The sequence below is a fragment of the Eleutherodactylus coqui genome, chromosome 10 (assembly GCF_035609145.1).
Source record: "Eleutherodactylus coqui strain aEleCoq1 chromosome 10, aEleCoq1.hap1, whole genome shotgun sequence".
In the NCBI taxonomy this organism is placed as follows: Eukaryota; Metazoa; Chordata; class Amphibia; order Anura; family Eleutherodactylidae; genus Eleutherodactylus; species Eleutherodactylus coqui.
Window position 1 is genome coordinate 58,016,808 of NC_089846.1, and position 26,647 is coordinate 58,043,454.

General features: G+C 47.2%; 1 protein-coding gene across 2 annotated transcripts in view; it reads left to right on the plus strand.

Moving 5' to 3' along the window:
- Window positions 1-26,269, plus strand: part of LOC136579755 (N-acetyllactosaminide alpha-1,3-galactosyltransferase-like) — a 37,250-nt gene extending 10,981 nt beyond the window's left edge. Inside the window, exons 2-5 of one of the 2 annotated variants that reach the window (XM_066579816.1) lie at window positions 15,669-15,742; window positions 21,796-21,933; window positions 22,327-22,597; window positions 25,062-26,269. In XM_066579816.1, coding sequence (XP_066435913.1) covers window positions 15,669-15,742; window positions 21,796-21,933; window positions 22,327-22,597; window positions 25,062-25,469 — 891 coding nt within the window. In that variant the 3' untranslated portion in view covers window positions 25,470-26,269. The remainder of the gene's footprint in view (window positions 1-15,668; window positions 15,743-21,795; window positions 21,934-22,326; window positions 22,598-25,061) is intronic. The other variant, XM_066579817.1, reaches the window with a different exon arrangement.
- The last annotated feature ends 378 nt before the right edge of the window (window positions 26,270-26,647 follow it).

Genomic DNA, 26,647 nt, shown 5'->3' on the forward strand with positions numbered 1-26,647 from the left:
ATTATTCTTGCGCAAGAATATCGCTCATATGAATAAGCTCTAACTCATTTTGCACCTATTTTATTTCCTTAAGGCATGACAGATTCCTCCTGAGCGGTCCATCTCTATCCTTTTCCCTTCTTGTCAATTTTCTTTGTATTTTTTTCTCTCATCATTACTTCTTGAGATTCCTCATTTTCTCTTTGGGTAGTACCTCTGCGTCATCGCAGGCAGGATGATATGGCACAGAGGATGCTATCCTGTTTGTGACGCCAAGAAGAAGTAGGTTGCTGCAGCGTCCCGTAGGATGACCCCAGACACAAGGCACACGTTGAGGAGCTGGGAGGGTAGAGTGGTTACTTGTCATGGTGGCACTTACCAGGCTCTCTACTGGAGGGACACATGTAGCCTCAGCCAGAATAGCGCTGGGCCTCTTCCGGACACCCTTAGGATAGGGATGCCCAATAAGCTGTAGAACAGGGATACCAGATGTCACGGGTGACGCCACTGTTCCGTTACCCACTGGTATGACCCTTGGTGGTAAATAAATGCAGCCCCAGACAGAAGTAACGTACCTCAGATCCCTGGGAATGGTCAGGGCCTGGCAAAACTTTACTGGAACAACTTTTTGCAAACATAGCACAAATTACAATAATTTGCAGTGCAGGTATTAGAAAGACTTGAGAGTACCTCCACCCAGTGATCCCACACTTCAAGACAGCTGGATGTGACAAATAAATGGGAGTACCTTCACGCGGTGATCCCAGACTTCAGGACGGTTGCATAGGAGAAGATGAATAAAGAGTACCTCTGTACTAGGCCTTGGAAGTGGCACCTGCTTCTTGCTTGCTCTCTCTCTCTTCAATTGAGGTTCACTCCTCTCTCGTCACTGGAACATACACTCTCAGGGAACCTCTCTTCTTCCTCAATTCTTCACCACATGCGGGTTGAAGGTAACCCCATGTGGCTGGCACTCTCTCTCAGGAACCCAGGAGAAATAGAGACCCTCTTCCCGTTCTCACACACTCCTATTTATATTCTCACTCATACCAAGTGACAAGACATATTGATACATTGCAAGCATCACCCACACTTCTGCAGACACTTAACTTCTCACTTTGCAATACACATAACAGAATGACAAGACACTTTTGCACAGTGCACCAACGCAAGACATTACATGTATGACATTTATGGATGACATTTATGGAGGGGGCCATGAATAGAAGTACTGGGCCATTACATTGACAACAATGAACTTTTAAGCTGCACAAAAGATCTGATCAGTCTATGAATGAGCATTGTTCGTTCATCAGCTGATTGGGGGTATAATTACACAACCGGAGGTTTTGATGAACTAGCGTTAGTGTCCGACCTTTTTCGATACGGGCCTGTAGATTGCAATTGTGAAACTACTTGACACATAATGATAATAATCTTTATTTGTATAGCGCCAACTTATTCCACAGCGCTTTCGAGGCACATGGGGAACACAAACAATACGAAAATTACAGAAATTACAAAACCTACATGTGGTTTTCAATTATTTAGAAACAAAGGGGTTGGTGGTGATACAGAAGGCACAGGGGCAGGCAGTGGAGCAAGGGGGAACATGGCTATGCGACGTTAACATGTGATATACAGTTTTTAGGATACAAACAGGGTGGGGGTAGTGCAGGAGGTGTAAGGCAGAAAGGATAAATGATAAGCAAAAGTGTAAAGCCATAGGGGCAAGGGGGCAGATTGAAGGGGTGGGGACTCGATCAGGAGGTTTGGTATGTGTCTTTGAAGAGGTGCGTCTTTAAGGTGCGTCTGAAGTTCCGTGTGTCCAGACTTGTCTGAATGTTTTGGGGTAGAGCATTCCAGAGGATCAGTGCTGCTCTAGAGAAGTCCTGGAGGCGAGCATGTGAGGTTCATATAAGGGAACATCTAATCTGACTGTGTTGGCAGAGTGGACCATGCGGGATGGGTGATGTATGGACAGGAGGGAAGTGCTAAATGGTGGTGCGGCGCCATGGGGACCTTTGTGGGTGAGGGTGATAAGTTTGAAGTTCTGTAGTGTATGGGCAGCCAGTGCAGCGATTGGCATAGTGCAGAGGCGTTTGAGAAGCGGTTGGATAGGAAGATGAGTTTAGCTGCCTCGTTTAGTATGGATTGGAGAGGAAAGAGTCTGGAGCCCGGAAGGCTAATGAGCAGCAAGTTGCAGTAGTCAAGGCAAACAGTATACGAGTGATCAATTGAGTTTTAGTGGAAGTAACAGAAAAATACGTAAAATTAAATTTAGTAAAATGTAAAAAAATAAAGTTTCGAGAAAACCTCTTTCTGATAAAAAAAAAGCATCATTGGTATCGCCACGACCATAAAAATCTAAAATCTAAAAAATATTGCCTTATTTGTTTTGCATAGTGAACACTAGTAAAGAAAATGACACGACACTAGAATTGTGTGGGGGAGTGATCCCGTCTCCAAAAAAATAAAATTGTTTAAAACTAGAGATGAGCGAACGCGTTCGTCCGAGCTTGATATTCGTGCGAATATTAGGGTGTTCGGGATGTTCGTTATTCGTAACGAACACCATGCGGTGTTCTGGTTACTTTCACTTCCTTCCCTGAGACGTTAGCGCGCTTTTCTGGCCAATTGAAAGACAGGGAAGGCATTACAACTTCCCCCTGTGACGTTCAAGCCCTATACCACCCCCCTGCTGTGAGTGGCTGGGGAGATCAGGTGTCACCCGAACATAAAAGTCGGCCCCTCCCGCGGTTCGCCTCAGATGCGGTGTGAGTTAGATGAGGGACAGTGCTGTTTGTACCGGAGCTGCTGTAGGGAAAGAATTGGTAGTTAGTGTAGGCTTCAAGACCCTCCAAAGGTCCTTATTAGGGCCACTGATAGCTGTGTGTTGGCTGCTGTTAGCAGTGGCAAATTTTTTTTCCTCAAAATCGCCTCTGCAGACCGTTGCACCTGGCATTAGGGACAGAAGTGCTGCATAGGCAGGGAGAGTGTTAGGAGTGAGTGTAGCCTTCAAGAACCTCAACGGTCCTTTCTAGGGCCATATTTATCCGTGTGCAGTACTGTCCAGGCTGCTGTTAGCTGTGCTGCATTTTTTTTTGCTTCTCAAAATCGCCTCTGCAGACCATTGCACCCTCCATTGATACTGCAGGGAAAGAATTGTATAGGCAGGGCCACAACACAGTTATTATTCATAGAATATACGCAGTGCTGCCTTTTGGTGGAAAAAAACTGAAAACAAATCTATTTGTCCAGCCTCTGTCCGTCCTAAGGGCGGTGGACACGTGTGAGCTGCTTGAACAACATTGCTAAATCAGACGCACCCAGCTACGCTTTACTGCTGGCTTCGCCATTTGCTTTCCTTAATTGGGAAAAAAATACCTGCTCTCCAAGAGTTATAATAACTCTGCTACCCTCACGTTCTGTGACACATAAGCAGGGACACAGCACAGTTATTAAACTTCTCATGTTCATTGAATATACGCAGTGCTGCCTTTTGGTGGAAAAAAACTGAAAACAAATCTATTTGTCCAGCCTCTGTCCGTCCTAAGGGCGGTGGACACGTGTGAGCTGCTTGAACAACATTGCTAAATCAGACGCACCCAGCTACGCTTTACTGCTGGCTTCGCCATTTGCTTTCCTTAGGCCTCATGTCCACGGGGAAAATCAGATCCGCTGCAGATTCTACATGTAGAATCTGCAGCGGGTCCCTCCTGCCCCGCGGACATGAGCGCCGAAAATAAGAATTTAAAAGTATTTACCATCCGGCGCGGGCGGAGAAGATCAGCTGTTCCTCACGGCCGGATCTTCATTTTCGGCCGGCGGATGAATTCCTGACGCCGGCGGCACGTCGCCGGCACGTCGCCGACGTGCCGCGCGCATGCGCCGGGCACATCCGCCGAGCCGAAGCAAGGAAGATGCGGCCGTGAGGAACAGCTGACCTTCCCCGCCCGCGCCGGATGGTAAATACTTTAAATTCCTATTTTAGGTCTCCCGCGGATCCGGACGGCTTCCATAGGCTTCAATAGAAGCCCGCGGGAGCCGTCCCCGCGGGAGACCCGCACGAAAATGGAGCATGGTCCGGATTTTTCCATGCTCCATTTTTTTTTAAATCCCTTTTATTGACGATCCGCGGGTATTTATGTACCCGCGGGTGGTCAATGCATCCCTATGGGATGCGGATCCGCATGCGGGAGATCCGCTGCGGATCTTAAATCCTATTTTGCCCGTGGACATGAGCCCTTAATTGGGAAAAAAATACCTGCTCTCCAAGAGTTATAATAACTCTGCTACCCTCACGTTCTGTGACACATAAGCAGGGACACAGCACAGTTATTAAACTTCTCATGTTCATTGAATATACGCAGTGCTGCCTTTTGGTGGAAAAAAACTGAAAACAAATCTATTTGTCCAGCCTCTGTCCGTCCTAAGGGCGGTGGACACGTGTGAGCTGCTTGAACAACATTGCTAAATCAGACGCACCCAGCTACGCTTTACTGCTGGCTTCGCCATTTGCTTTCCTTAATTGGGAAAAAAATACCTGCTCTCCAAGAGTTATAATAACTCTGCTACCCTCACGTTCTGTGACACATAAGCAGGGACACAGCACAGTTATTAAACTTCTCATGTTCATTGAATATACGCAGTGCTGCCTTTTGGTGGAAAAAAACTGAAAACAAATCTATTTGTCCAGCCTCTGTCCGTCCTAAGGGCGGTGGACACGTGTGAGCTGCTTGAACAACATTGCTAAATCAGACGCACCCAGCTACGCTTTACTGCTGGCTTCGCCATTTGCTTTCCTTAATTGGGAAAAAAATACCTGCTCTCCAAGAGTTATAATAACTCTGCTACCCTCACGTTCTGTGACACATAAGCAGGGACACAGCACAGTTATTGAACTTCTCATGTTCATTGAATATACGCAGTGCTGCCTTTTGGTGGAAAAAAACTGAAAACAAATCTATTTGTCCAGCCTCTGTCCGTCCTAAGGGCGGTGGACACGTGTGAGCTGCTTGAACAACATTGCTAAATCAGACGCACCCAGCTACGCTTTACTGCTGGCTTCGCCATTTGCTTTCCTTAATTGGGAAAAAAATACCTGCTCTCCAAGAGTTATAATAACTCTGCTACCCTCACGTTCTGTGACACATAAGCAGGGACACAGCACAGTTATTAAACTTCTCATGTTCATTGAATATACGCAGTGCTGCCTTTTGGTGGAAAAAAACTGAAAACAAATCTATTTGTCCAGCCTCTGTCCGTCCTAAGGGCGGTGGACACGTGTGAGCTGCTTGAACAACATTGCTAAATCAGACGCACCCAGCTACGCTTTACTGCTGGCTTCGCCATTTGCTTTCCTTAATTGGGAAAAAAATACCTGCTCTCCAAGAGTTATAATAACTCTGCTACCCTCACGTTCTGTGACACATAAGCAGGGACACAGCACAGTTATTGAACTTCTCATGTTCATTGAATATACGCAGTGCTGCCTTTTGGTGGAAAAAAACTGAAAACAAATCTATTTGTCCAGCCTCTGTCCGTCCTAAGGGCGGTGGACACGTGTGAGCTGCTTGAACAACATTGCTAAATCAGACGCACCCAGCTACGCTTTACTGCTGGCTTCGCCATTTGCTTTCCTTAATTGGGAAAAAAATACCTGCTCTCCAAGAGTTATAATAACTCTGCTACCCTCACGTTCTGTGACACATTAGCAGGGACACAGCACAGTTATTAAACTTCTCATGTTCATTGAATATACGCAGTGCTGCCTTTTGGTGGAAAAAAACTGAAAACAAATCTATTTGTCCAGCCTCTGTCCGTCCTAAGGGCGGTGGACACGTGTGAGCTGCTTGAACAACATTGCTAAATCAGACGCACCCAGCTACGCTTTACTGCTGGCTTCGCCATTTGCTTTCCTTAATTGGGAAAAAAATACCTGCTCTCCAAGAGTTATAATAACTCTGCTACCCTCACGTTCTGTGACACATTAGCAGGGACACAGCACAGTTATTAAACTTAGATTATTCATTCACTAGAGGCAGTGGGGCCTTTCGTTTTCCAAAAAGGGAAAAAATTATATTTGGCCTGCAGTCTTGCGCCAATTTATTTCCTGCCTGTGAAATCAAATCACTGGTAATACAGCATGCTGAGGGGTAGGGGTAGGCCTAGAGGACGTGGACGCGGCCGAGGACGCGGAGGGCCAAGTCAGGGTGTGGGCACAGGCCGAGCTCCTGATCCCGGTGTGTCGCAGCCGACTGCTGCACGATTAGGAGAGAGGCATGTTTCTGGCGTCCCCACATTCATCGCCCAATTAATGGGTCCACGCGGGAGACGGTTATTAGAAAATGAGCAGTGTGAGCAGGTCCTGTCCTGGATGGCAGAAAGTGCTTCGAGCAACCTATCGTCAACACGCAGTTCTGCGCCGTCCACTGCTGCAAATCCGAATCCTCTGTCTGCTGCTCCTCCTTCCTCCCAGCCTTCTCACTCCACTACAATGACACCTGCTCAGGAGCGGGAACACTCCCAGGAACTGTTCTCGGGCCCCTGCTTAGATTGGGCAGCAGCGGTTCCTCTCCCACCAGAGGAGTTTATCGTCACTGATGCCCAACCATTCGAAAGTTCCCGGGGTCCGAGGGAAGAGGCTGGGGACTTCCGCCAACTGTCTCAACAACTTTCTGTGGGTGAGGAGGATGATGACGATCAGACACAGTTGTCTTGCAGTGAGGTAGTAGTAAGGGCAGTAAGTCCAAGGGAGCAGCGCACAGAGGATTCGGAGGAAGAGCAGCAGGACGATGAGGTGACTGACCCCACCTGGTGTGCAACGCTTACTCAGGAGGACAGGTCTTCAGAGGGGGAGTCAAGGGCATCAGCAGGGCAGGTTGCAAGAGGCAGTGCGGTGGCCAGGGCCAGGGGTAGAGGCAGGGCCAGACCGAATAATCCACCAAGTGTTTCCCAAAGCGCCCCCTCGCGCCATGCCACCCTGCAGAGGCCGAGGTGCTCTAAGGTCTGGCAGTTTTTCACAGAGACGCCTGACGACCGACGAACAGTGCTGTGCAACCTTTGTTGCGCAAAGCTCAGCCGGGGAGCCAACACCAACAGCCTCACCACCACCACCATGCGCAGACATATGATGGCCAAGCACCCCACAAGGTGGGACGAAGGCCGTTCACCGCCTCCGGTTTGCACCCCTGCCTCTCCCCCTGTGCCCCAACCTGCCACTGAGATGCAACCCCCCTCTCAGGACACAGGCACTACCGCCTCATGGCCTGCACCCACACCCTCATCTCCGCTGTCCTCGGCCCCATCCAGCAGTGTAGTTCAGCGCACCGTTCAGCCGTCGCTTGCGCAAGTGTTCGAGCGCAAGCGCAAGTACGCCGCCACGCACCCGCACGCTCAAACGTTAACCGTCCGCATAGCAAAATTCATCAGCCTTGAGATGCTGCCGTATAGGGTTGTGGAAACTGAGTCCTTCAAAAGTATCATGGAGGCGGCGGCCCCGCGCTACTCAGTTCCCAGTCGCCACTACTTTTCCCGATGTGCCGTCCCAGCCCTGCACAACCACGTCTCCCGCAACATTGTGCGCGCCCTCACCAACGCGGTTACTGCCACGGTCCACTTAACTACGGACACGTGGACAAGCACAGGCGGGCAGGGCCACTACATCTCCCTGACGGCACATTGGGTGAATTTAGTGGAGGCTGGGACAGAGTCAGAGCCTGGGACCACTCACGTCCTACCCACCCCCAGAATTGCGGGCCCCAGCTCGGTGGTGGTATCTGCGGAGGTGTATGCTTCCTCCACTAAAGCACCCTCCTCCTCCTCCTCCTCCTCCTCTGTCTCGCAATCAAGATGTGTTAGCAGCAGCATGTCGCCAGCAGTCGGTGTCGCGCGGTGTGGCAGCACAGCGGTGGGCAAGCGTCAGCAGGCCGTGCTGAAACTACTCAGCTTAGGCGATAAGAGGCACACGGCCCACGAACTGCTGCAGGGTCTGACACAGCAGACCGACCGCTGGCTTGCGCCGCTGAGCCTCCAACCGGGCATGGTCGTGTGTGACAACGGGCGTAACCTGGTGGCGGCTCTGCAGCTTGGCAGCCTCACGCACGTGCCATGCCTGGCCCACGTCTTTAATTTGGTGGTTCAGCGCTTTCTGAAAAGCTACCCACGCTTGTCAGACCTGCTCGTAAAGGCGCGCCGGCTGTGCGCACATTTCCGCAAGTCCCACACGGACGCTGCCACCCTGCGCACCCTGCAACATCACTTTAAGCTGCCAGTGCACCGACTGCTGTGCGACGTGCCCACACGGTGGAACTCTACGCTCCACATGTTGGCCAGGCTCTATGAACAACGTAGAGCTATAGTCGAATACCAACTCCAACATGGGCGGCGCAGTGGGAGTCAGCCTCCTCAATTCCTTTCAGAAGAGTGGGCCTGGTTGGCAGACATCTGCCATGTCCTTGGTAATTTTGAGGAGTCTACCCAGGTGGTGAGCGGCGATGCTACAATCATTAGCGTCACCATTCCTCTGCTATGCATCTTGAGAAATTCCCTGCAAACCATAAAGGCAGCTGCTTTGCGCTCGGAAACGGGGGCGGGGGAAGACAGTATGCCGCTGGATAGTCAGGGCACCCTCCTGTCTATTTCTCAGCGCATACAGGAGGAGGAGGAGGAGCATGAGGAGGATGAGGAGGAGGGGGAAGAGACAGCTTGGGCCGCTGCTGACGGTACACCGGCTGATTGCCTGTCATCCTTTCAGCGTGTATGGCCTGAGGAGGAGGAGGAGGAGGAGGAGGAGGATCCTGAAAGTGATCTTCCTAGTGAGGACAGCCATGTGTTGCGTACTGGTACCCTGGCACACATGGCTGACTTCATGTTAGGATGCCTTTCTCGTGACCCTCGCGTTGCACGCATTCTGGCCACGACGGATTACTGGGTGTACACACTGCTCGATCCACGGTATAAGGAGAACCTGCCCACTTTGATTCCCGAAGAGGAAAGGGGTTCGAGAGTGTTGCTATACCACAGGACCCTTGCGGACAAGCTGATGGTCAAATTCCCAGCCGACAGCGCTAGTGGCAGAAGGCGCAGTACCGAGGGCAAGGTAGCAGGGGATGTGCGTAGATCGAGCAGCATGTACATCCCAGGCAGTGCAACAGTCTTTAAGGGCCTGGCCAGCTTTATGGCTCCCCACCAAGACTGTGTCACCGCTCCCCAGTCACGGCTGAGTCGGCGGGAGCACTGTAAAAGGATGGTGAGGGAGTACGTAGCGGATCGCACGACCATCCTTGGTGACGCCTCTGCCCCCTACAACTACTGGGTGTCGAAGCTGGACACGTGGCCTGAACTAGCCCTGTACGCCCTTGAGGTGCTTGCTTGTCCTGCGGCTAGCGTCTTGTCGGAAAGGGTGTTTAGTGCGGCTGGGGGAATCATCACAGATAAGCGTAGCCGCTTGTCAACCGACAGTGCCGACAGGCTAACACTCATCAAGATGAACAAAGGCTGGATTTCCCCAGACTTCTGTTCTCCACCAGCGGACAGCAGCGATACGTAAGCAATACGTAGGCTGCACCCACGGATGGAAGCTACGTTCTCTCTCACCATCCAAAACGGGGACATTTCTGCTTCATCAATCTGTGTCTAATATTCCTCCTCCTCCTCCTCCTGCTCCTCCTCCTGAAACCTCATGTAATCACGCTGAACGGGCAATTTTTCTTAGGGCCACATTCTCACTCAAATAATTTTTCAGAACAATTTTTATAAGTTTCAATTAGCTTAAAAGCGTTGGAACTTTAACTTGAACCAATTTTTCGTTACACTGGGCTGCCTCCAGGCCTAGTTACCACTTAAGCCACATTAACCAAAGCGATTCACCTGCCATCTTGGTTGGGCATGGCCAATTTTTACTGAGGTACATTAGTACTGTTGGTACACCAATTTTTTCGGGCCCTCACCTACAGTGTAATCATAGTAATTTCTATGTTCTTCGCCTGCACTCATGGTACAGAAAGGTGTGTGGGGTTGGCCTACACTTTAGCTACATAAATGTCACTTGTGCCTTGGCTATACTAAGGCTACTGAAATGGAACTAAGACTGCGCTCCCGCTATACTGCTGCTTCAGAATTGTTACTGGGGCCTGTCTTGAGTGCTACTATTGCTTACATGGAACGAAGACTGCGCTCCCGCTATACTGCTGCTTCGGAATTGTTACTGGGGCCTGTCTTGAGTGCTACTATTGCTTACATGGAACGAAGACTGCGCTCCCGCTATACTGCTGCTTCGGAATTGTTACTGGGGCCTGTCTTGAGTGCTACTATTGCTTACATGGAACGAAGACTGCGCTCCCGCTATACTGCTGCTTCAGAATTGTTACTGGGGCCTGTCTTGAGTGCTACTATTGCTTACATGGAACGAAGACTGCGCTCCCGCTATACTGCTGCTTCAGAATTGTTACTGGGGCCTGTCTTGAGTGCTACTATTGCTTACATGGAACGAAGACTGCGCTCCCGCTATACTGCTGCTTCAGAATTGTTACTGGGGCCTGTCTTGAGTGCTACTATTGCTTACATGGAACGAAGACTGCGCTCCCGCTATACTGCTGCTTCAGAATTGTTACTGGGGCCTGTCTTGAGTGCTACTATTGCTTACATGGAACGGACACGTGGAGAGGACACGTAGTGCCTCAAAAACATCCCCCTCCTCCTCCAACAGGGAAAACATTGTTGGCAAATGCCTTTGCATTGGTTCGTCTGGTGGCAGTCCAAGAATTTCACCTTTACCGACACTACAAGAGAGCCCCCCCACCATCCCCCCGCCACGGCCCACTTAATCCTGGCCACATTCCGAAAACCAACAAAATACAACCGTGCTACTAGGTCCGCAGTCACCACCACATTACCACCAACGCGGTTACTGTTAAGGTGCATATAACCACGGACACGTGGAGAGGACACGTAGTGCCTCAAAAACATCCCCCTCCTCCTCCAACAGGGAAAACATTGTTGGCAAATGCCTTTGCATTGGTTCGTCTGGTGGCAGTCCAAGAATTTCACCTTTACCGACACTACAAGAGAGCCCCCCCACCATCCCCCCGCCACGGCCCACTTAATCTTGGCCACATTCCGAAAACCAACAAAATACAACCGTGCTACTAGGTCCGCAGTCACCACCACATTACCACCAACGCGGTTACTGTTAAGGTGCATATAACCACGGACACGTGGAGAGGACACGTAGTGCCTCAAAAACATCCCCCTCCTCCTCCAACAGGGAAAACATTGTTGGCAAATGCCTTTGCATTGGTTCGTCTGGTGGCAGTCCAAGAATTTCACCTTTACCGACACTACAAGAGAGCCCCCCCACCATCCCCCCGCCACGGCCCACTTAATCCTGGCCACATTCCGAAAACCAACAAAATACAACCGTGCTACTAGGTCCACAGTCACCACCACATTACCACCAACGCGGTTACTGTTAAGGTGCATATAACCACGGACACGTGGAGAGGACACGTAGTGCCTCAAAAACATCCCCCTCCTCCTCCAACAGGGAAAACATTGTTGGCAAATGCCTTTGCATTGGTTCGTCTGGTGGCAGTCCAAGAATTTCACCTTTACCGACACTACAAGAGAGCCCCCCCACCATCCCCCCGCCACGGCCTACTTAATCCTGGCCACATTCCGAAAACCAACAAAATACAACCGTGCTACTAGGTCCGCAGTCACCAACACATTACCACCAACGCGGTTACTGTTAAGGTGCATATTACCAGTCTGACTGGGGCATGCAGACACCTTGACAGAATGAATAGTGTGTGGCACATAGGTTCCCCATTGCTATGCCCAGGTGTGCAGCTCCTGATGGCGGTGGCACAGGATTATATTTCTCATTGCTTCTGTACAGCATTGTGGGCTATCGCCCCGCCCCTATTAAAGAGGGTCGCTACCTAGCCGTGCCAACCCTGTGCAGTGTGTGCCTGCGGTCCCTCGTCGTGGCAGACGCACTTCTAAATAGACATGAAGGTGGTGTGGCATGAGGGCAGCTGAAGGCTGCGCAGGGACAGTTTGGTGTGCGCTGTGGGGGGGAGGGGGTGCGGTTGGGCAGCATGTAACCCAGGAGAAGTGTCAGTGGTGTGTCATGCAGGCAGTGATTGTGCTTTGTTGGAGGTAGTGTGGTGCTTAGCAAAGGTATGCCATGCTAATGAGGGCTTTTCAGAAGTAAAAGTTGTTGGGGGGGGGGCCCACTCTTGCCGCTATTGTAGCTTAATAGTGGGACCTGTGAACTTGAGATGCAGCCCAACATGTAGCCCCTCGCCTGCCCTATCCGTCACTGTGTCATTCCCATCACTTTCCTGAATTGCCCAGATTTTCACACATGAAAACCTTAGCGAGCATCGGCGAAATACAAAAATGTTCTGGTCGCCCATTGACTTCAATGGGGTTCGTTGTTCGAAACGAACCCTCGAGCATCACGGGAAGTTCGTTCCGAATAACGAACACCCGAACATTTTGGTGTTCGCTCATCTCTATTTAAAACGTGATCAAGTAGTTGTAAGTACCCCAAAATGGTAGCAATAAGTTAAACATCATTGTAAATCATAATACGTATGTCCTAAAAACAAAAATTAAAAAACAATGGCGCCATTATTTTTTTTTGCATTTAACCATATTTTAAAAGTTTTAAAAGCATTTCAATACAGTATGTAAAATGGTACAGCTAAATAATATAACTCATTCTGCCATAAACAGATGCTCATGTGTTGGCGGAAGAATTAAAAAAGTTATGGCTTTTGGAAGAGTATGTGATATGATTGTGTATTGATATGAGGTTACACAGAGTGCCAACGGCCACTGTGAAAAGAATGTACCTTACCTCTCCACATCCTCCTCCCCCTCACTGGGAACAATAAAAAAAAATTGTTCTGACATGTATGTGTGTAACTAGAAAGGAATGGGCCCCATAGAAAGTTCTGAATTGGAGCCGTTCTCTCTTGAGCATAAACATTGACCAGCCCCATGTAAAATATTCATATCGAGATTTGCTTGGAAAAAGCTTAAAAGTAAATCTAGGCGTCTCCGTGTGCCCTTACCTTTACAGGCTTAGGAATGGTGGAACAAACACCTAGGCACTAATATGTTACCTCATCTAAGCACTAATATGTTACCCCAGATCAGACACCTAATTATATTGTATAATGTATTTACAAATATTATCATCATTCATATTATCTCAATACAGTGATGACCTTAAGTTTAAAGGCAGCCTGCGCTGAATGTTTTTTGGCACGCCCCCATCATAACACAGCACCAAAACCAAAATCCATAATATAAATATGGCTTCAGAACCAAGCTCAGTACATAAAATAGAAGACTAAAGGCCCACTTAGACACAACGATTATGGCTCAAAATTCGCTCAAAAGCTGCCTTTTGAGCGATAATCGTTGTGTCTAACTGCACTTTCATCGTGCAGTTTTCGTTAAGCAGTCGCTGATCATTGTCTTTCAGCATGCTAAAAGACAACGATTAGCCTTATCAGGATTTCACAGTGGGATGCAGCTGATACTATTGTTTCAGCTGTATCCCGCTCCCTGAACACAGCTGTGTTCTTAAAACCCCACTCGGAGCGTTCGGCTGCATAACAGCCAGCGCTCCGAGCAGTAAACAGCTGCATGCAGAAGACAAGCAGCCCAAGTTTAGTTTATGAGGCTCATTAGAGCTGACAGATTCTCATTAATCCCTTTAATACAGTGTAGTGACCCAGTACTTCATCCTGGTCCCCCCCCCCCCCCATAAATGTCACACATGTATGTCTTATGTTGATGCACTGTGCAAAGCTGTCTTGTCATTTCCAGTATGTCTGTTGCACAGCTGCAGCACTTGAGAGGTTAACCTCTTAAAAAATCCAAAGCCTGTATGTCAATGTATCAAGTATGCCATGTCATGTGGTATGAGAGAGGTTATAAATGTGAGTGATTGAGAGCTGGAAGAGTTGTTGTTTCATCTTCTGGAGTTGAGAGAGTCTAAAGCACAGAGCCACATGGGGGCACCTTCAGCCTTAATGTGGTAAAGATGGAAGTGGAGGAGAGATCTCCCGTACCAAATGGGATTGAATGTTAATAGAGTGAGCCTCGAGAGAGAGAGAGAGCATTTCTGAGTAATAACTTTCCTTCAAGGCAAAGGCCATCTACTCTTCTGTTTTTCCCAAGCAGCCGTTTGAAGTGTGGATCACCGCATAGAGGTACACCCTTTATTTGTCACAGCCATGCGTCTCCAAGGCTGAGTGGAGGTACTACAAGATAATAATCACTGTTCACACATGTGCATCTTTGAGCCTGTAAGAGTCGTGTGGTGGTACTAAAGTCTGGTTTAGACACGATTATCGCTCAAAAAATGCTTTGAGCAATTTTTGAGTGATAATCGTTGTGTTCTTTTTACAACGCAAGGTGATCGCTCAAACGTTGACCAATAAACTTGCGCTCTGAGCGGGGGATGCAGAAGACAAGCGGGGCCGCTTGTCTTCTGCATCCAGCTGTTCCTCGCATGGAGCACCTGGCTGTTATACAGCCGGGCGCTCCGAGCAGAGGATGCAGAAGACAAGCGTGGTGGGCTGCTTGTCTTCTGCATCCAGCTATTCTTTGCTCGAAGCGCCTGGCTGTTATACATCTGAGTGCTGCGAGCAGGGTATGGAGAACACACCTGGTCAGCTGTGTTCTTCATAGCCTGCCTGTTTTCAGGGAGCGGAATACAGCTGAAACAGTATCAGCTGTATCCCACTGTGAATTCCTGACAGCTGACCGCTGATCTTTCAGAATGCTGAAAGATCAGCGAAGGCTTAACGAAAACTGCACAATGTCAGTTCTTCATATCCAGCCTGTCCTCAGGGAGCGGGATACAGCTGAAACAATAGTAACAGCTGTATCCCGCTGTGAATTCCTGATAACTGATCGCTGATCTTTCAGCATGCTGAAAGATCAGCGAAGGCCTAACGAAAACTGCACGATGTCAGTGCAGTTAGACACAACGATTATCACTCAAGAGATTGCTTTGAGCGATTTTTGAGCGAAAATCGTTGAGTCTAAATCAGCCTTAAGTTCTGAAGTCTATTCATTTGCATGCACTGTGAAGTCTACAATTGAACTGCCTTGTATTGTTTATCTTTTATTCAAGTACACCGGTGTGAGTGTTGGGACAGTGGCGTCACGCGTGACAATTAACCCCCTGTTATCCAGTTTGGTGGGCATTCCCTATCCTAGGGGTGTCTTAGGTGGACTGCAGTGCTACTCTGGCCTTGACTACGTGTGTCCCTCCGGGAAGGAGCATGGTAAGTGCCATCGTGGCAAGTCAGCACTCTACCCTCTCAGCTTCCCACGTATGTCAGGTGTCTGGGGTCTCCCTATGGGATGCTGCAACAGTGCACTGCATGTAGGATTACATTTACTTACAATGGCCCTGTTTGGATATATGTTCGCTGTTTTAAGATTTTGCCTGAGTTAATGTGTTATTGCAATATTAATGTTATTAATGTGTTATTGCAATAAAACTAATGAATAATAGGGTATTAATTGTCCTAGCATGTGCAGATAGTGGACCAATCTGATGCCCACACGGTGAAGCCTTTACACTTATTTTGTTTTTTTTTCTGTTTAAGTTTCTTAATAATCTGTTTTCATCCAAATGTCTCTCGATACAGACTACCAAGCAAAGGCTACTCTGCTGCATACTGCTTATGTTTCTAACCTATGTTATCTACATGAGATCCTTAATGTGAGTATGAAAACATTTACAGATTTTGATTGCTACCGTAATTCCCAAAGATCTAAAAGCAAAAAAAGCTACAAATGCATATGTCTTGTCTCCAGTGCTAACACTTAGAAAAGAGGAGAGGCTATGACTGGTTCCGGTCAGGGGCATAACCATAGGGGTTGCAAAGGAGGTACTGTTGTACTTTGACGCCACTGGAAGCTAGGGGTTTGACAGGGCTTGCATGAAGGGTCGCTCCTATCAGTCCCCTAGCTCCCGATTGGCTGAATTTTAGTCCGGCCGGCAGGGAAGATACTTCATCGACCAGGGAACATACAGCCCCCTGTCACGCCCCTAACTCCTGATTGGCTGCATTTTAGTCTGGCTGGCCGGGAAGATTCTTCATCCACCGGGGGAACATACAGCTCGCTGCCACTGCTGTAGCGCTGAGATGACCCCAGCACCACACTGTTCTCCCATGTGCCGTAGCAGCGAAATACGGCTGCTGTACTCTGCTCCCAATCTGCCTCTCAGCAGATGCACTGCTGAAGGGAGAGGAGGCAGGGGAGCGGAGTAGCCGTCAGTGGCCGCATCCCCTCAAAGTGTGGAGAGCAGCGTAACGGCCTCATGGAGTGCGTTGTACACCGATACAGAACGGGGCCAGGACAGTGTTGCCGGCAGCGGCGTGCCCAGAAGGGGGGACAGTGTTGTTGGTGTAGTGGCCCAGAACACCATCCTGGTCCCCTCCATAAATGTCATACATGTTTTGTGCTATGTAGATGCATTGTACAAAGCTTGTTCCGTGATATCCAGTGTGTGTGTTGCACAGTTGCAGCGCTTGAGAGGTTAACTCTAATAAAATCATTGCCTGCATGTAGATGCATCAGTTTGTCATGTCATGGGGTATGAGTGAAGGTATAAATAGGAAAGCTTGAGAGTGGGAAAGGAGTACATCTTCTGGGAGAGAGTGCTAACATAGAGCCGCATGGAAGCACCTTCAGTTTCCATGTAGGTGAAGATGGAGGAAGAGGAGCGACATCCTGTAGCGAGTGAAGTCTGGATGTGAATGGAGTGTGTCCCAAGATCATAGAGTGAGAGTAACCTACAATAGTTGTGTATAGAGGAACCCATCACACAGGTGTACAAGTTCACACTACAGATTTTTTCTGTGTGGCCGTCCAAAGTCTGGATCACCGCACAGAGGTACTCTATAGGGACACACCCACGCGCCTGCCATGCAGGGTGTTATTGTTAAGTCTTTTGCTGTAAATAATTGTCTGCTGGAGTGTCTGTGGAGTGACCCCCTACCCTCCTTCCTCCTCTGGAGTGCTCCCAGTCCAGGTGTGGTGCCAGATAACATGGGCTGTAGGACTGTTTTCATCCTGTGTATTCTCCCTGACATCTGAGCTCTAGCCTACTGGCACCCAAAGAGAATTGTACCTGCATTGCGTTGAATACCTGTGTTGTAAAAGTTTATCCTTTAAGTAAAAGTTATAGCAGGACCTAACCGTTCCTGGGGACCCGAGGTACTATACACAAGTGTACTTCTCCACCGTGTAGCATACCAGTGTGTGCGAACGGTGGCGTCATGAGTGATATCTACTACTACCCCCATCAACCCATTTATTGGGATTCCCTATCCTAGGGGTGTCAAAGGTGGCCTACAATCCTGCTCTGGCCTTGGCTATCTGATATTCCTCAGGGACCATAGCCTGGTAAGTGCCGCCATGACATGTCACTTTTTCATCCCAGTTCTGCACAGTAGTGAAGTGTCCGAGGTGATCCCTCTGGGGTGTTGCATCCGTGCCTTTTTCTGGCGTCACTTGGCACAGGAATTAATCTGCTGCGCTAAAAGAAGTCTGATGGACTGCCGCTTAAATTTCAATGGGGCCACCCACGATGGCACCTATTTCATAATAATGCTCTCCTCTCTGGCTCACTCCCGCCAAAGGTGCTTGGCGCCAAAAAGAAAATGCCCTGGCCTGGCGCAAAGTAGGGGGCGGGACTACCCCCACTGAAGGGACTTTCTGGTACCCAAAGTGGGAGGATTTAACTGCGGCTGCAGACTCAAGGGCTCAGAGCAGTTTTGGCCAGGTGATCAGCAAAATGAATCCCACTGATAGAACACAGAGGCTGTGCAGTGTTCCTGTGGCTGCTGTGGAGCCGGTTCCTCAGAGGCTGCCATTGTACTGGGAGGAGGACCCACAGATCACTAGGCTGCCCACCTTCCCAACATCAGAGGATATAGAAGGTTCTACAAGGCCTCCTCCAACCCAGCATTTTTTCAGGAGAAATGGAGTGACAGCCCAGGCAGGACACCTAGTTTGGATCCTGATTCACCGGGGCAATGGAGTTGTCTGGGAGTATATCCCAGAATTGCTGCGTCCATTTGTGCTCAATGAAAACAAAGATCTGGTACCGTGTTAGCCAGTAGAGCACAAATGTGATTGTTCTCAGCAAGAGAAACGACGTAATCTTGTAGATATGATACCTTTTAATGGCTAACAAAAATACATGATGTAATAATAGCGAGCTTTCGTACAAACGCAGGGTACTTCTTCCGGCTTAAATGGATTGGATCTGAAGAGGCATGCATATTTATACACACTTATAACATACATACTTATGACAAGGCACAGATATGGATGTGATTGGTTCGCACTTAAAAGGAATTCTGCAAACCAGAAAACAAACTTTTTTTGTCTAGGCACTGATAGCGGAGTGAAAGTTTTATGGTCTCTAAATTACTGTTGGAGGGGGGGGGAAAGGTCAACAGGCTCGAATTGTTATAAGAGATACACAAACATTTTTAGCTAAATACTGATAAGGGAGTGAAAGTTTATGGTCCCTGAATTACTGTTGATGGGGGTCTTATCTGTGCAATCAAGTCTCACACTTCCCATTCACGCATAAATCCTGGGGAATAATTTAACCCAGTATTCAGCGTGTCAAAGGTTGTTATCAATTTATACTCCCAAATTCTTCTGTGGTTTTGTGACTTGAAACCACCCTTCAATATCAAAACTCTCATATCTCCTATGTCATGTCCGTGGTTAGAGAAGATTCTACAAGATTACGTCGTTTCTCTTGCTGAGAACAATCACATTTGTGCTCACTTATGGGGGCAATAACTTCAGCTTCCACTTCATGGGAGAGAGACAGACTCCAGCACGCTTGCTCCCACAGACACCGCTGAGGAAACCCGTTGTGTCCCCTGTGCTTAGCATAGACACTGCATATACTTCTCTTTCTACCTGCTCCGCAAGGATGGAGGACAATGAGGAGTCACTGGCAGGTGGCTAATTGAGATTGGAAGACTTCCTTAGAACTCTTTGTGTAAGAGACACTTTTTGTTTTCTTGTTTTTTCATAATACCTTAATTCAATGACTGAAAAGAAATGTTTTTTCATGTTGAAAAGTTTCATACCAGTTAATGCAGCGTTTAAAAATGTTTATGTGCTGGAGTAAGTAAAGAAAAGTAAAGGCATATTGCAAGTTAAAGTTTATTTGCTCGTGCTCTCTACAGTAATTTTCATGCTTAAAGTCATTTAATATTTTCATGCATAATTAATAGGGATGAGCGAGTATACTCGCTAAGGCACTACTCGCTCGAGTAATGTGCCTTAGCCGAGTATCTCCCCGCTCGTCCCGAAAGATTCGGGTGCCGCCGCGGGGCGGGGAGCTGCGGGGGAGAGCAGGGAGGAACGGAGGGGAGATCTCTCTCTCCCTCTCTCCCGCCCGCTCTCCCCTGCTCCCCGCCGCAACTCACCTGTCAGCTGCGGCGGCCCCCGAATCTTTAGGGACGAGCAGGGAGATACTCGGCTAAGGCACATTACTCGAGCGAGTAGTGCCTTAGCGAGTATACTCGCTCCTCCCTAATAATTAATGTTTAGTCAAATATAATCAATTTCAAGCTAATTCATGCCGATTTAGTACAGTCACCGTATGTTTGAAACTGTGTGTATGGTATGATAGTTATATGTGTATGACTGGAGATCTCTTGTGTACCCCTAGTCAAGTCTTAAGTGTTCAGCAGCCCGTTTAGCCTGTCTCAGGGGGCGGGGCATTTCATTCACCTCATTCAAATCACAGACAGCGGTACTGACTTAAGCTACTGACTGTTCCGATGACAGTTTTTTTTGCTCTCTTTTTCCTGCCAGTCGCCTTTTCATATTTTTGTGTATGATAACAGTGTGTTTCTTCTCTCAGTAAGAAATAGTGACATTCATTCCACTGATCTTACATCACTAGCCTTTAGAATAAAGTAATGTAGGAAGCTCCATACCAATACTAGTGCTCTTGGATTCTGCCCAGCCTTGTAGATTTTTCCCTAATGTACTTGTAAGTCACTTCTTTACACATTGTCATAAATAGAAGCTACACATAGAAATGACACTTCCTTTAGTCAGAGTACACTGGAGGTGGGTACATCCTTATATATAGGTGACCAGGGGTAGGAGTTGTGCAAGTTGTGCCAAGGATAGTCACTCCTGGGCATCATTTGCCAACAGCTTGTCCCATGTAAAAGGACCATTAAGCTTTAGACAGTTTGGCTGGGGGTTGGGGTGGTTGCTCCTTCCAAGATTAACTTCTCACATCCAGAGACGTAACTTGAAGCTTCTGGGCCCCATTGCAAAAACTATAACTGTAACAGGGCCCCCAACTATAATGATTTATTCATAGTACTGGGCTCTCTATATGCAGAAGAGAGGCCTTATGGGCCCCCTAAGGCTCCTGGCCCCGGGTGCAACTGCATTTTAAGAACTAGAAATTAAAAAAATTATTTGCACACATTACCTGGACTAAAATGAAAAAAAGATAAATGTATGTAATAAAGGTATTAAAAAACTGTCCTATGCCATAAAAATAATTGCTAATTCAAAGAGAAAAAAATTAGGGGCGTTAAACCACTACATGCGTAAAATCACTCAAGTGTTTGGTCATTTAGGACTGATTAAACTCTGGTCATTAAAGGGTTAATGAACTGACTAGAACCTGTGACAAGGATTGTCAAAGAACTGAGATTGGAGGATGGGAAGTAACTTGCTTTTGTTACCAACAAGCCAAACTAGTTTTTTATGTTTGCTGTAAACCAGTGTTCCCCAACTCCAGTCCTCAGGGACCCCCAACAGGTCATGTTTTCAGGATTTGCTCAGTGTTGCACAGGTGATGTAATTATTGTTAGTGCCTCAGACATTGCCACAGGTGTTCTTACTATAGGATATCCTGAAAACATGACCTGTGGGGGGCCGTGAGGACTGGATTTGGGGAACACTGCTGTAAACCACATCATTTCCACATGGAGCCTCTACTTTCTCAACCTCCAATGCAGCTCTGCACAATTCACAGTGGTTGTGCAGGAAAAACTTCAAGGGTGCCCCAAGGACAAACTAGTGCTGTGACCTTTAATCTCAGGCTCAGTGGAGGTCCTACAAGTGGAACTTCCCCATACTGATTGCACCTAGTCTTCCACAGCAGGACCTATTCCTTCCAGCAGGGAACTTCCCTCTGAGATAGCCAAGCCCCCTCATAGACCACGAGGACAACCCCTTTAAACCACTTTAGGACTGATTTACATACATATGATTTATAGGTTTGGTAAATGTTACACCATTTTTGCTTCTCTTTTGCCTGAACCCAGTCTTCACCTGAGACTTCAGGTTTTTTAGTCAACTTTTGAACAGTGTAATAGCTGTAGACACTTAGACCACCAACCTGGCGGCCATTTAAATATAGAATTTAGAATAGCTGCACTACCCGATTAATACATGAATGTGCAGTTGCTTAACCCACTAGACCCTGTCCACTTTTTGAAAAAGTGTCAGGGCCCAACATAAAAGCCTTAAAAAAAAACACAATTTCGCACTTTTGTGAAAACTGTGTCTGTTGTATGCCCGCAAACTGGCTTAGGAAGCGTAGTGGATATGCCCATTGAGTTTGCATAGTGGTCACAGTAAAGGGCAACTTCCCCGTGATTGCTCTGCAACCCAATGTTGCTATGGAGTTGTATGTAGCTTCATATGTGGTAATTAATATGGTGGTATTCGCTCTGTTTTATACTTGGCATGTTCTTTTAGTTGCTCTCCTAAGGTGCCTTCTACAACATCTTGGGGAGCACCTATCGTGTGGGAAGGAACATTTGATCACGAGGAGGAAAATCGCTTTCATCAGGATCATGGAACTGTTGTTGGTCTCTCGGTATTTGCAGTTGGAAAGTGAGTGGACATGATCTGTTTTCTAAAGCCTCTTACAGAATACACGTGGGCAGTTTATACCACAGTATAGGAGGGCCATATCCAAGCAGCCAGGATGGATACCAGCTTGAAAGAGGGAGTAATATATATAAGATAGACTAACATGGAGGGTAGTGAAGTGCAAGCAAGAACGACGGTGCATATTTGGAAACTGGTGGGTGACTAGAAGACCTAGATCCAAGATGGCCAACAATCGATGTATGTTCGTGCCCCTGATTGCAGTAGGATTTATTTTTTGTGCCTGTAATTCATCAATTTGGTATTTTAGGAACATATTTGCATTTCTGGTTGCTCATGCATATTGCATTTGGATAGATTGGTGTTTTAATGTCATTTCTGCTCTGCTCTCTTCAGGTATCTTGAGACTTACCTTGAGGACTTCCTGGTTTCTGCCAATCGCTACTTCATGCCCAGCCTGCCCTGCATAGTTTATATCCTTACTGACAGTCCAAAAGATGTGCCCACGATGTATGTGCGCCCTACTATGTCCATCACCATCCTACAGGTGCCTCTCCGGGATCGCTGGCAGGACATCTCTATGATGCGCATGATGGATCTGCAAGATATAGTGCTGCCTCTTGCTCGTGGTCATGTGGATTACCTTTTCTGCATGGATGTTGATCAGGTATGATGACTATGTTGTGGTCGATAAATGGGAAGAGATGATTAGATAGATATAAAGCTGTACCGTCAGTAGGGGTGGCACTGCTTCAGCAAGGACTGGGCTTAGAAGGGATTGACTCATGTCCTCAACCAGCAGGCAAGGGCCAACAATGTTAGCCATAGCTGCAGGACTTGGAGCACCTTCATCTTCTCCAGCAAACATTGGGGGAAGCCTGATTAACAAACGCTAACCAGTCATTAATTTTCCAATACAAATGGCTTACCTCACTCTGCACAGCCACACAACTTTTCCAGAACCGCCTGTTGCAGGGGTGGTGGGGAACCAGTCAAGATGCTGGCACAGAATGACATTGACAACACATGCTTTGTTTGAAAGCATGCTTTTACTAATAACCATTATAATGTCTGTAGCACAACAGTAGGCAAAACTAGTCCCTTTTCACCGTTAGCTGTTAGTCATTCGCCAATCATTCTAAGCATGTGGTACTGCAATGGTATTTAAAGGGGTTGTACTAGAACCACAAGTTATTCTTAACCATAGGAGAGGAGATAACTTGCCGATTGGTTGGGGTTCAACCTCTGAAATTCCCACTAATTCCGAGAATGGGCATCCTGTGTCTCCCATCCTCTTCACTGCGGGATTACTGCACCTCCGCAGTGAGGAGGAGACTGAATGGAGTGTTAGTTATGCAGGTGCACTACCGCTCCATTAATTTTCAGTGGACTCCCGTAGTTAGTTGAGCAGCAGTGGGTGCGCATGCTAAACCAGCACTCTAGACATTCTGACAGCACAATGGAGGGTGAAACGACCCCACAGAGACAGCTAGAGGGGGATATGGGAGCCTGTTCTCAGGATAGTGGGGTTCTCTGTGCTGAGGCCACCACTGATCAGCAAGTTATCTCCTATCCTGTAATTTGCGTATTGCATCCCAACAACTGGAATCCTTTCTAGTCTTTTCTCTCCTTTTTGAATGTAATTTCTCTGTTCTATGACGCACCTTCTCACCCAGATGCATGGGAGATACTTTTTTTAGGTCTCTCAGTGTCTCACATCCACTATGAAATCAGAAGATGACACCACTTCCTCTCAAATTCACTACCGCATCCTCCTTTAGACCCATCACTTATCTCCCTGTTGATACTTTATATTTAACAATCTTTAAAGCGATCCTCCAGCGGGATGCATATTACCTGCAATTATCCTGCTGTCCCTCCAATCTGCCGGATCCTGGTCCCAATATTGGCTGTTCAAGATGGCCAATGCAATTTTCAGACTATTGATGCCCCACAGTGCATTGGCAGTGTTAGACTACCAATGTACTATGTGCAAAAATCTATATGTATATAGCTCCAGCAAGTTGTTTCAGATGTGCCCAACCAAGATGCCGTCTGTGCTCCATATTAAAATATTTTCTTCCTCTACGACATCCCAGACTTGTTATAATTATTTGGAAATGATATCATCATTCCTGTTGTGAGCAATATGGCAGATGTACATCACGTAAATTAGAACTACCTATTGCTGAGCATACATCTAGCTCTGATCACTCCTCAGGTATATTGAGACTATGGGGATATATTCTCACTTAAAGTCACTGGCATAAAAAGGGTGTTCTGCCTGGCAAGAGATGGAGATTGGTTTAAAGAAGTGCTTTCAAGAGAGATTTATTGGATTATGCAGTTAAAAAACAAATTTCCACATAGTCTTAACCTTAGATCTGATTTTATGTATATATACTAATGTTTTTGTATTGCTTTCTATTGGTTTTCATGTGTTTCCTTTCCTCATTATTTATTAATTAGTAGGAGTGGTCATTATTCATTAGTAGGAGTGGTCATGCTTTTGTTATGTCATATCCTGTTGCCTTTAAATTACTTGCTTCTTATACAGGCTATATGCTATGATTCAGGCTTAGTTTTTTTTGCCGAAACGCACAGATCCCTGTTCTCACATGTGAGCGTTTTTACTTTTTTATGGATATATTCTAATAAAGATTAATTTATCAGTAGATGTGATGGAGCTCTATACATCGTTTTTTCCACATTGTATTTCTCAGAAACTGGCTTGGTATTGTTCTCTGTGCACTCCCCTTATTGGAGATTGGCTATTTGGATATATAGATATAATCAATATACTATACCTGCTCTCTGATTGGCAAGCACTGCTCACGTGATCAAAGCTGGCCAATCAGAGAGTAGTGCACAGTGTGCATTAGCTAGTTAGAAAATTGCAACTGAAAATGGGACCCAGAACCGTCAGATTGGAGTGATGGCCGAAAACTACTACTGCCGGTAATTTACATCCTTTCCATCTCTCCATTTGCGGACAGATTTTACCCCAAAACTGGAGGATCGCTTTTAAAGAACGTACTCCAACAAATAAACACCCATTTCAATGCCAAATGGATACGTGGACAGTCTAGGACAATACCCTTATATTTTCTTCTTTCTCTACATATCTTTAGATATTCTCTTCTAATTATGGACCGGAGACTCTCGGTGACCTTGTGGCTCAGCTACATTCTTCATATTACTTACTAAGCAGAGATAAGTTTCCATATGAGACAAACTCCTTATCTGCAGCCTTCATACCTCCCACAATGGGTATATTTTACTACCATGCAGCCGTGTTTGGCGGATCACTGGCTCACCTCAGTAACCTCACCTCTAGCTGTCTAAATGGTATCTTAAAGGACAAAAAAATTGGTGTGGAGGCCATCTGGCATGATGAAAGCCACCTGAACAGGTACCTAACTCTGGAATATTTACCATCAAAGGTGCTATCCCCTGAGTATTGCTGGGACAACTGGTTATGGCTGAGGTATTACAAACTGCGCTGGGCAGAAAAAAGCTATGAGAAAACACGAGTATGACCCAGACAAAGGAAGCCACGAGGCGGTTACTTATCCTAAGTGACTGGACAGTGAGTGACCAACGTGAAGCAGATGGACTCCTATGGCAGGGAATATGTCTTGTGCCCTGTAACATGGACAAACTCCCCAGAAAGACTGAAACTTCTCCTTGCAGTTCCCTCTTCTTTTTCCAACTGTCCTTCCTGTTCTTGTGTTCCTCCTCTTCTTTTTTCCTTGGACTTTCTAATTCTGCCCCCTCCTCCTTCTGTTAACCCCTCCCTTCCTACTCCTCGTTAGCCGCCCTGTCACGGTTGGCCTTCTCCCACAGCCCTGCAGGCCTCCACTCCAGCCTTTTCTATCCTTGTGATGAGTTTGTCCATGTTTCAGGGCACAAGACATATTCCCTTGCATTGGAGTCCATCTGCTTCACATTGGTATGGTTAGGGTGGCTCTGTCGCCTCTTAGCTCTGCCAGGACAGAGTCCTCGCAGAGACGGTGGAGTGTGTAGCCTGGTAATTGATAGTGGGTTTCCTGAGTTAGTTGGCAGGAGGCAACAGGCAATTAAAAAATTGGGTCTCCCGAGTCGGTTGCCTTGCGACGGGAGGCAACTGGAAAATTGGGTCTGCCAAGTCAGTTGCCTCGCTGCGGGAGGCAATTGGAAAATTGAGTCTCCCAAGGCAGTTGGCTTGTGCCAGAAGGCAATTGGAAAATTGGGTCTCCTGAGTCAGATGGCTCATGGGGAGAGGCTATTGGAAAATTGGGTCTCCCAAGTCAACTGGTATGAAGCAGGAGGCAGTATGGATATTTCCCAAAATAGTGAGGCGACAGATGGTGGGGTACTCAATATGTTACATATGTTTGTAATAAAATGGCTGCTGTGGCCAAATTATCTAAAAGTAAGTGGTATGTCATTATTGGGATATTTGAGGGGAAATGGGGAGAGGTAAAAAGTTTTAAGGCTACAGCTGGGGAACGACTCTGTTATACCCAGGTGATGAAACTTGTACTTTTTAGAAGTAATGTTTTTTGTTAACTTTTTATTTTTGGTGTAGTAAAGCTGTGACTGGGTGTCATTGAAGTCTGGAGAAGGCCAGGGTCACACCACATTGTTTCATCCTATTGAAATGTACCTTTTTTATCATTGTTAAAAGAAACTGATTGGGTTGTGCAACAGGATGCAAGATAAAGCCTATCCCTAC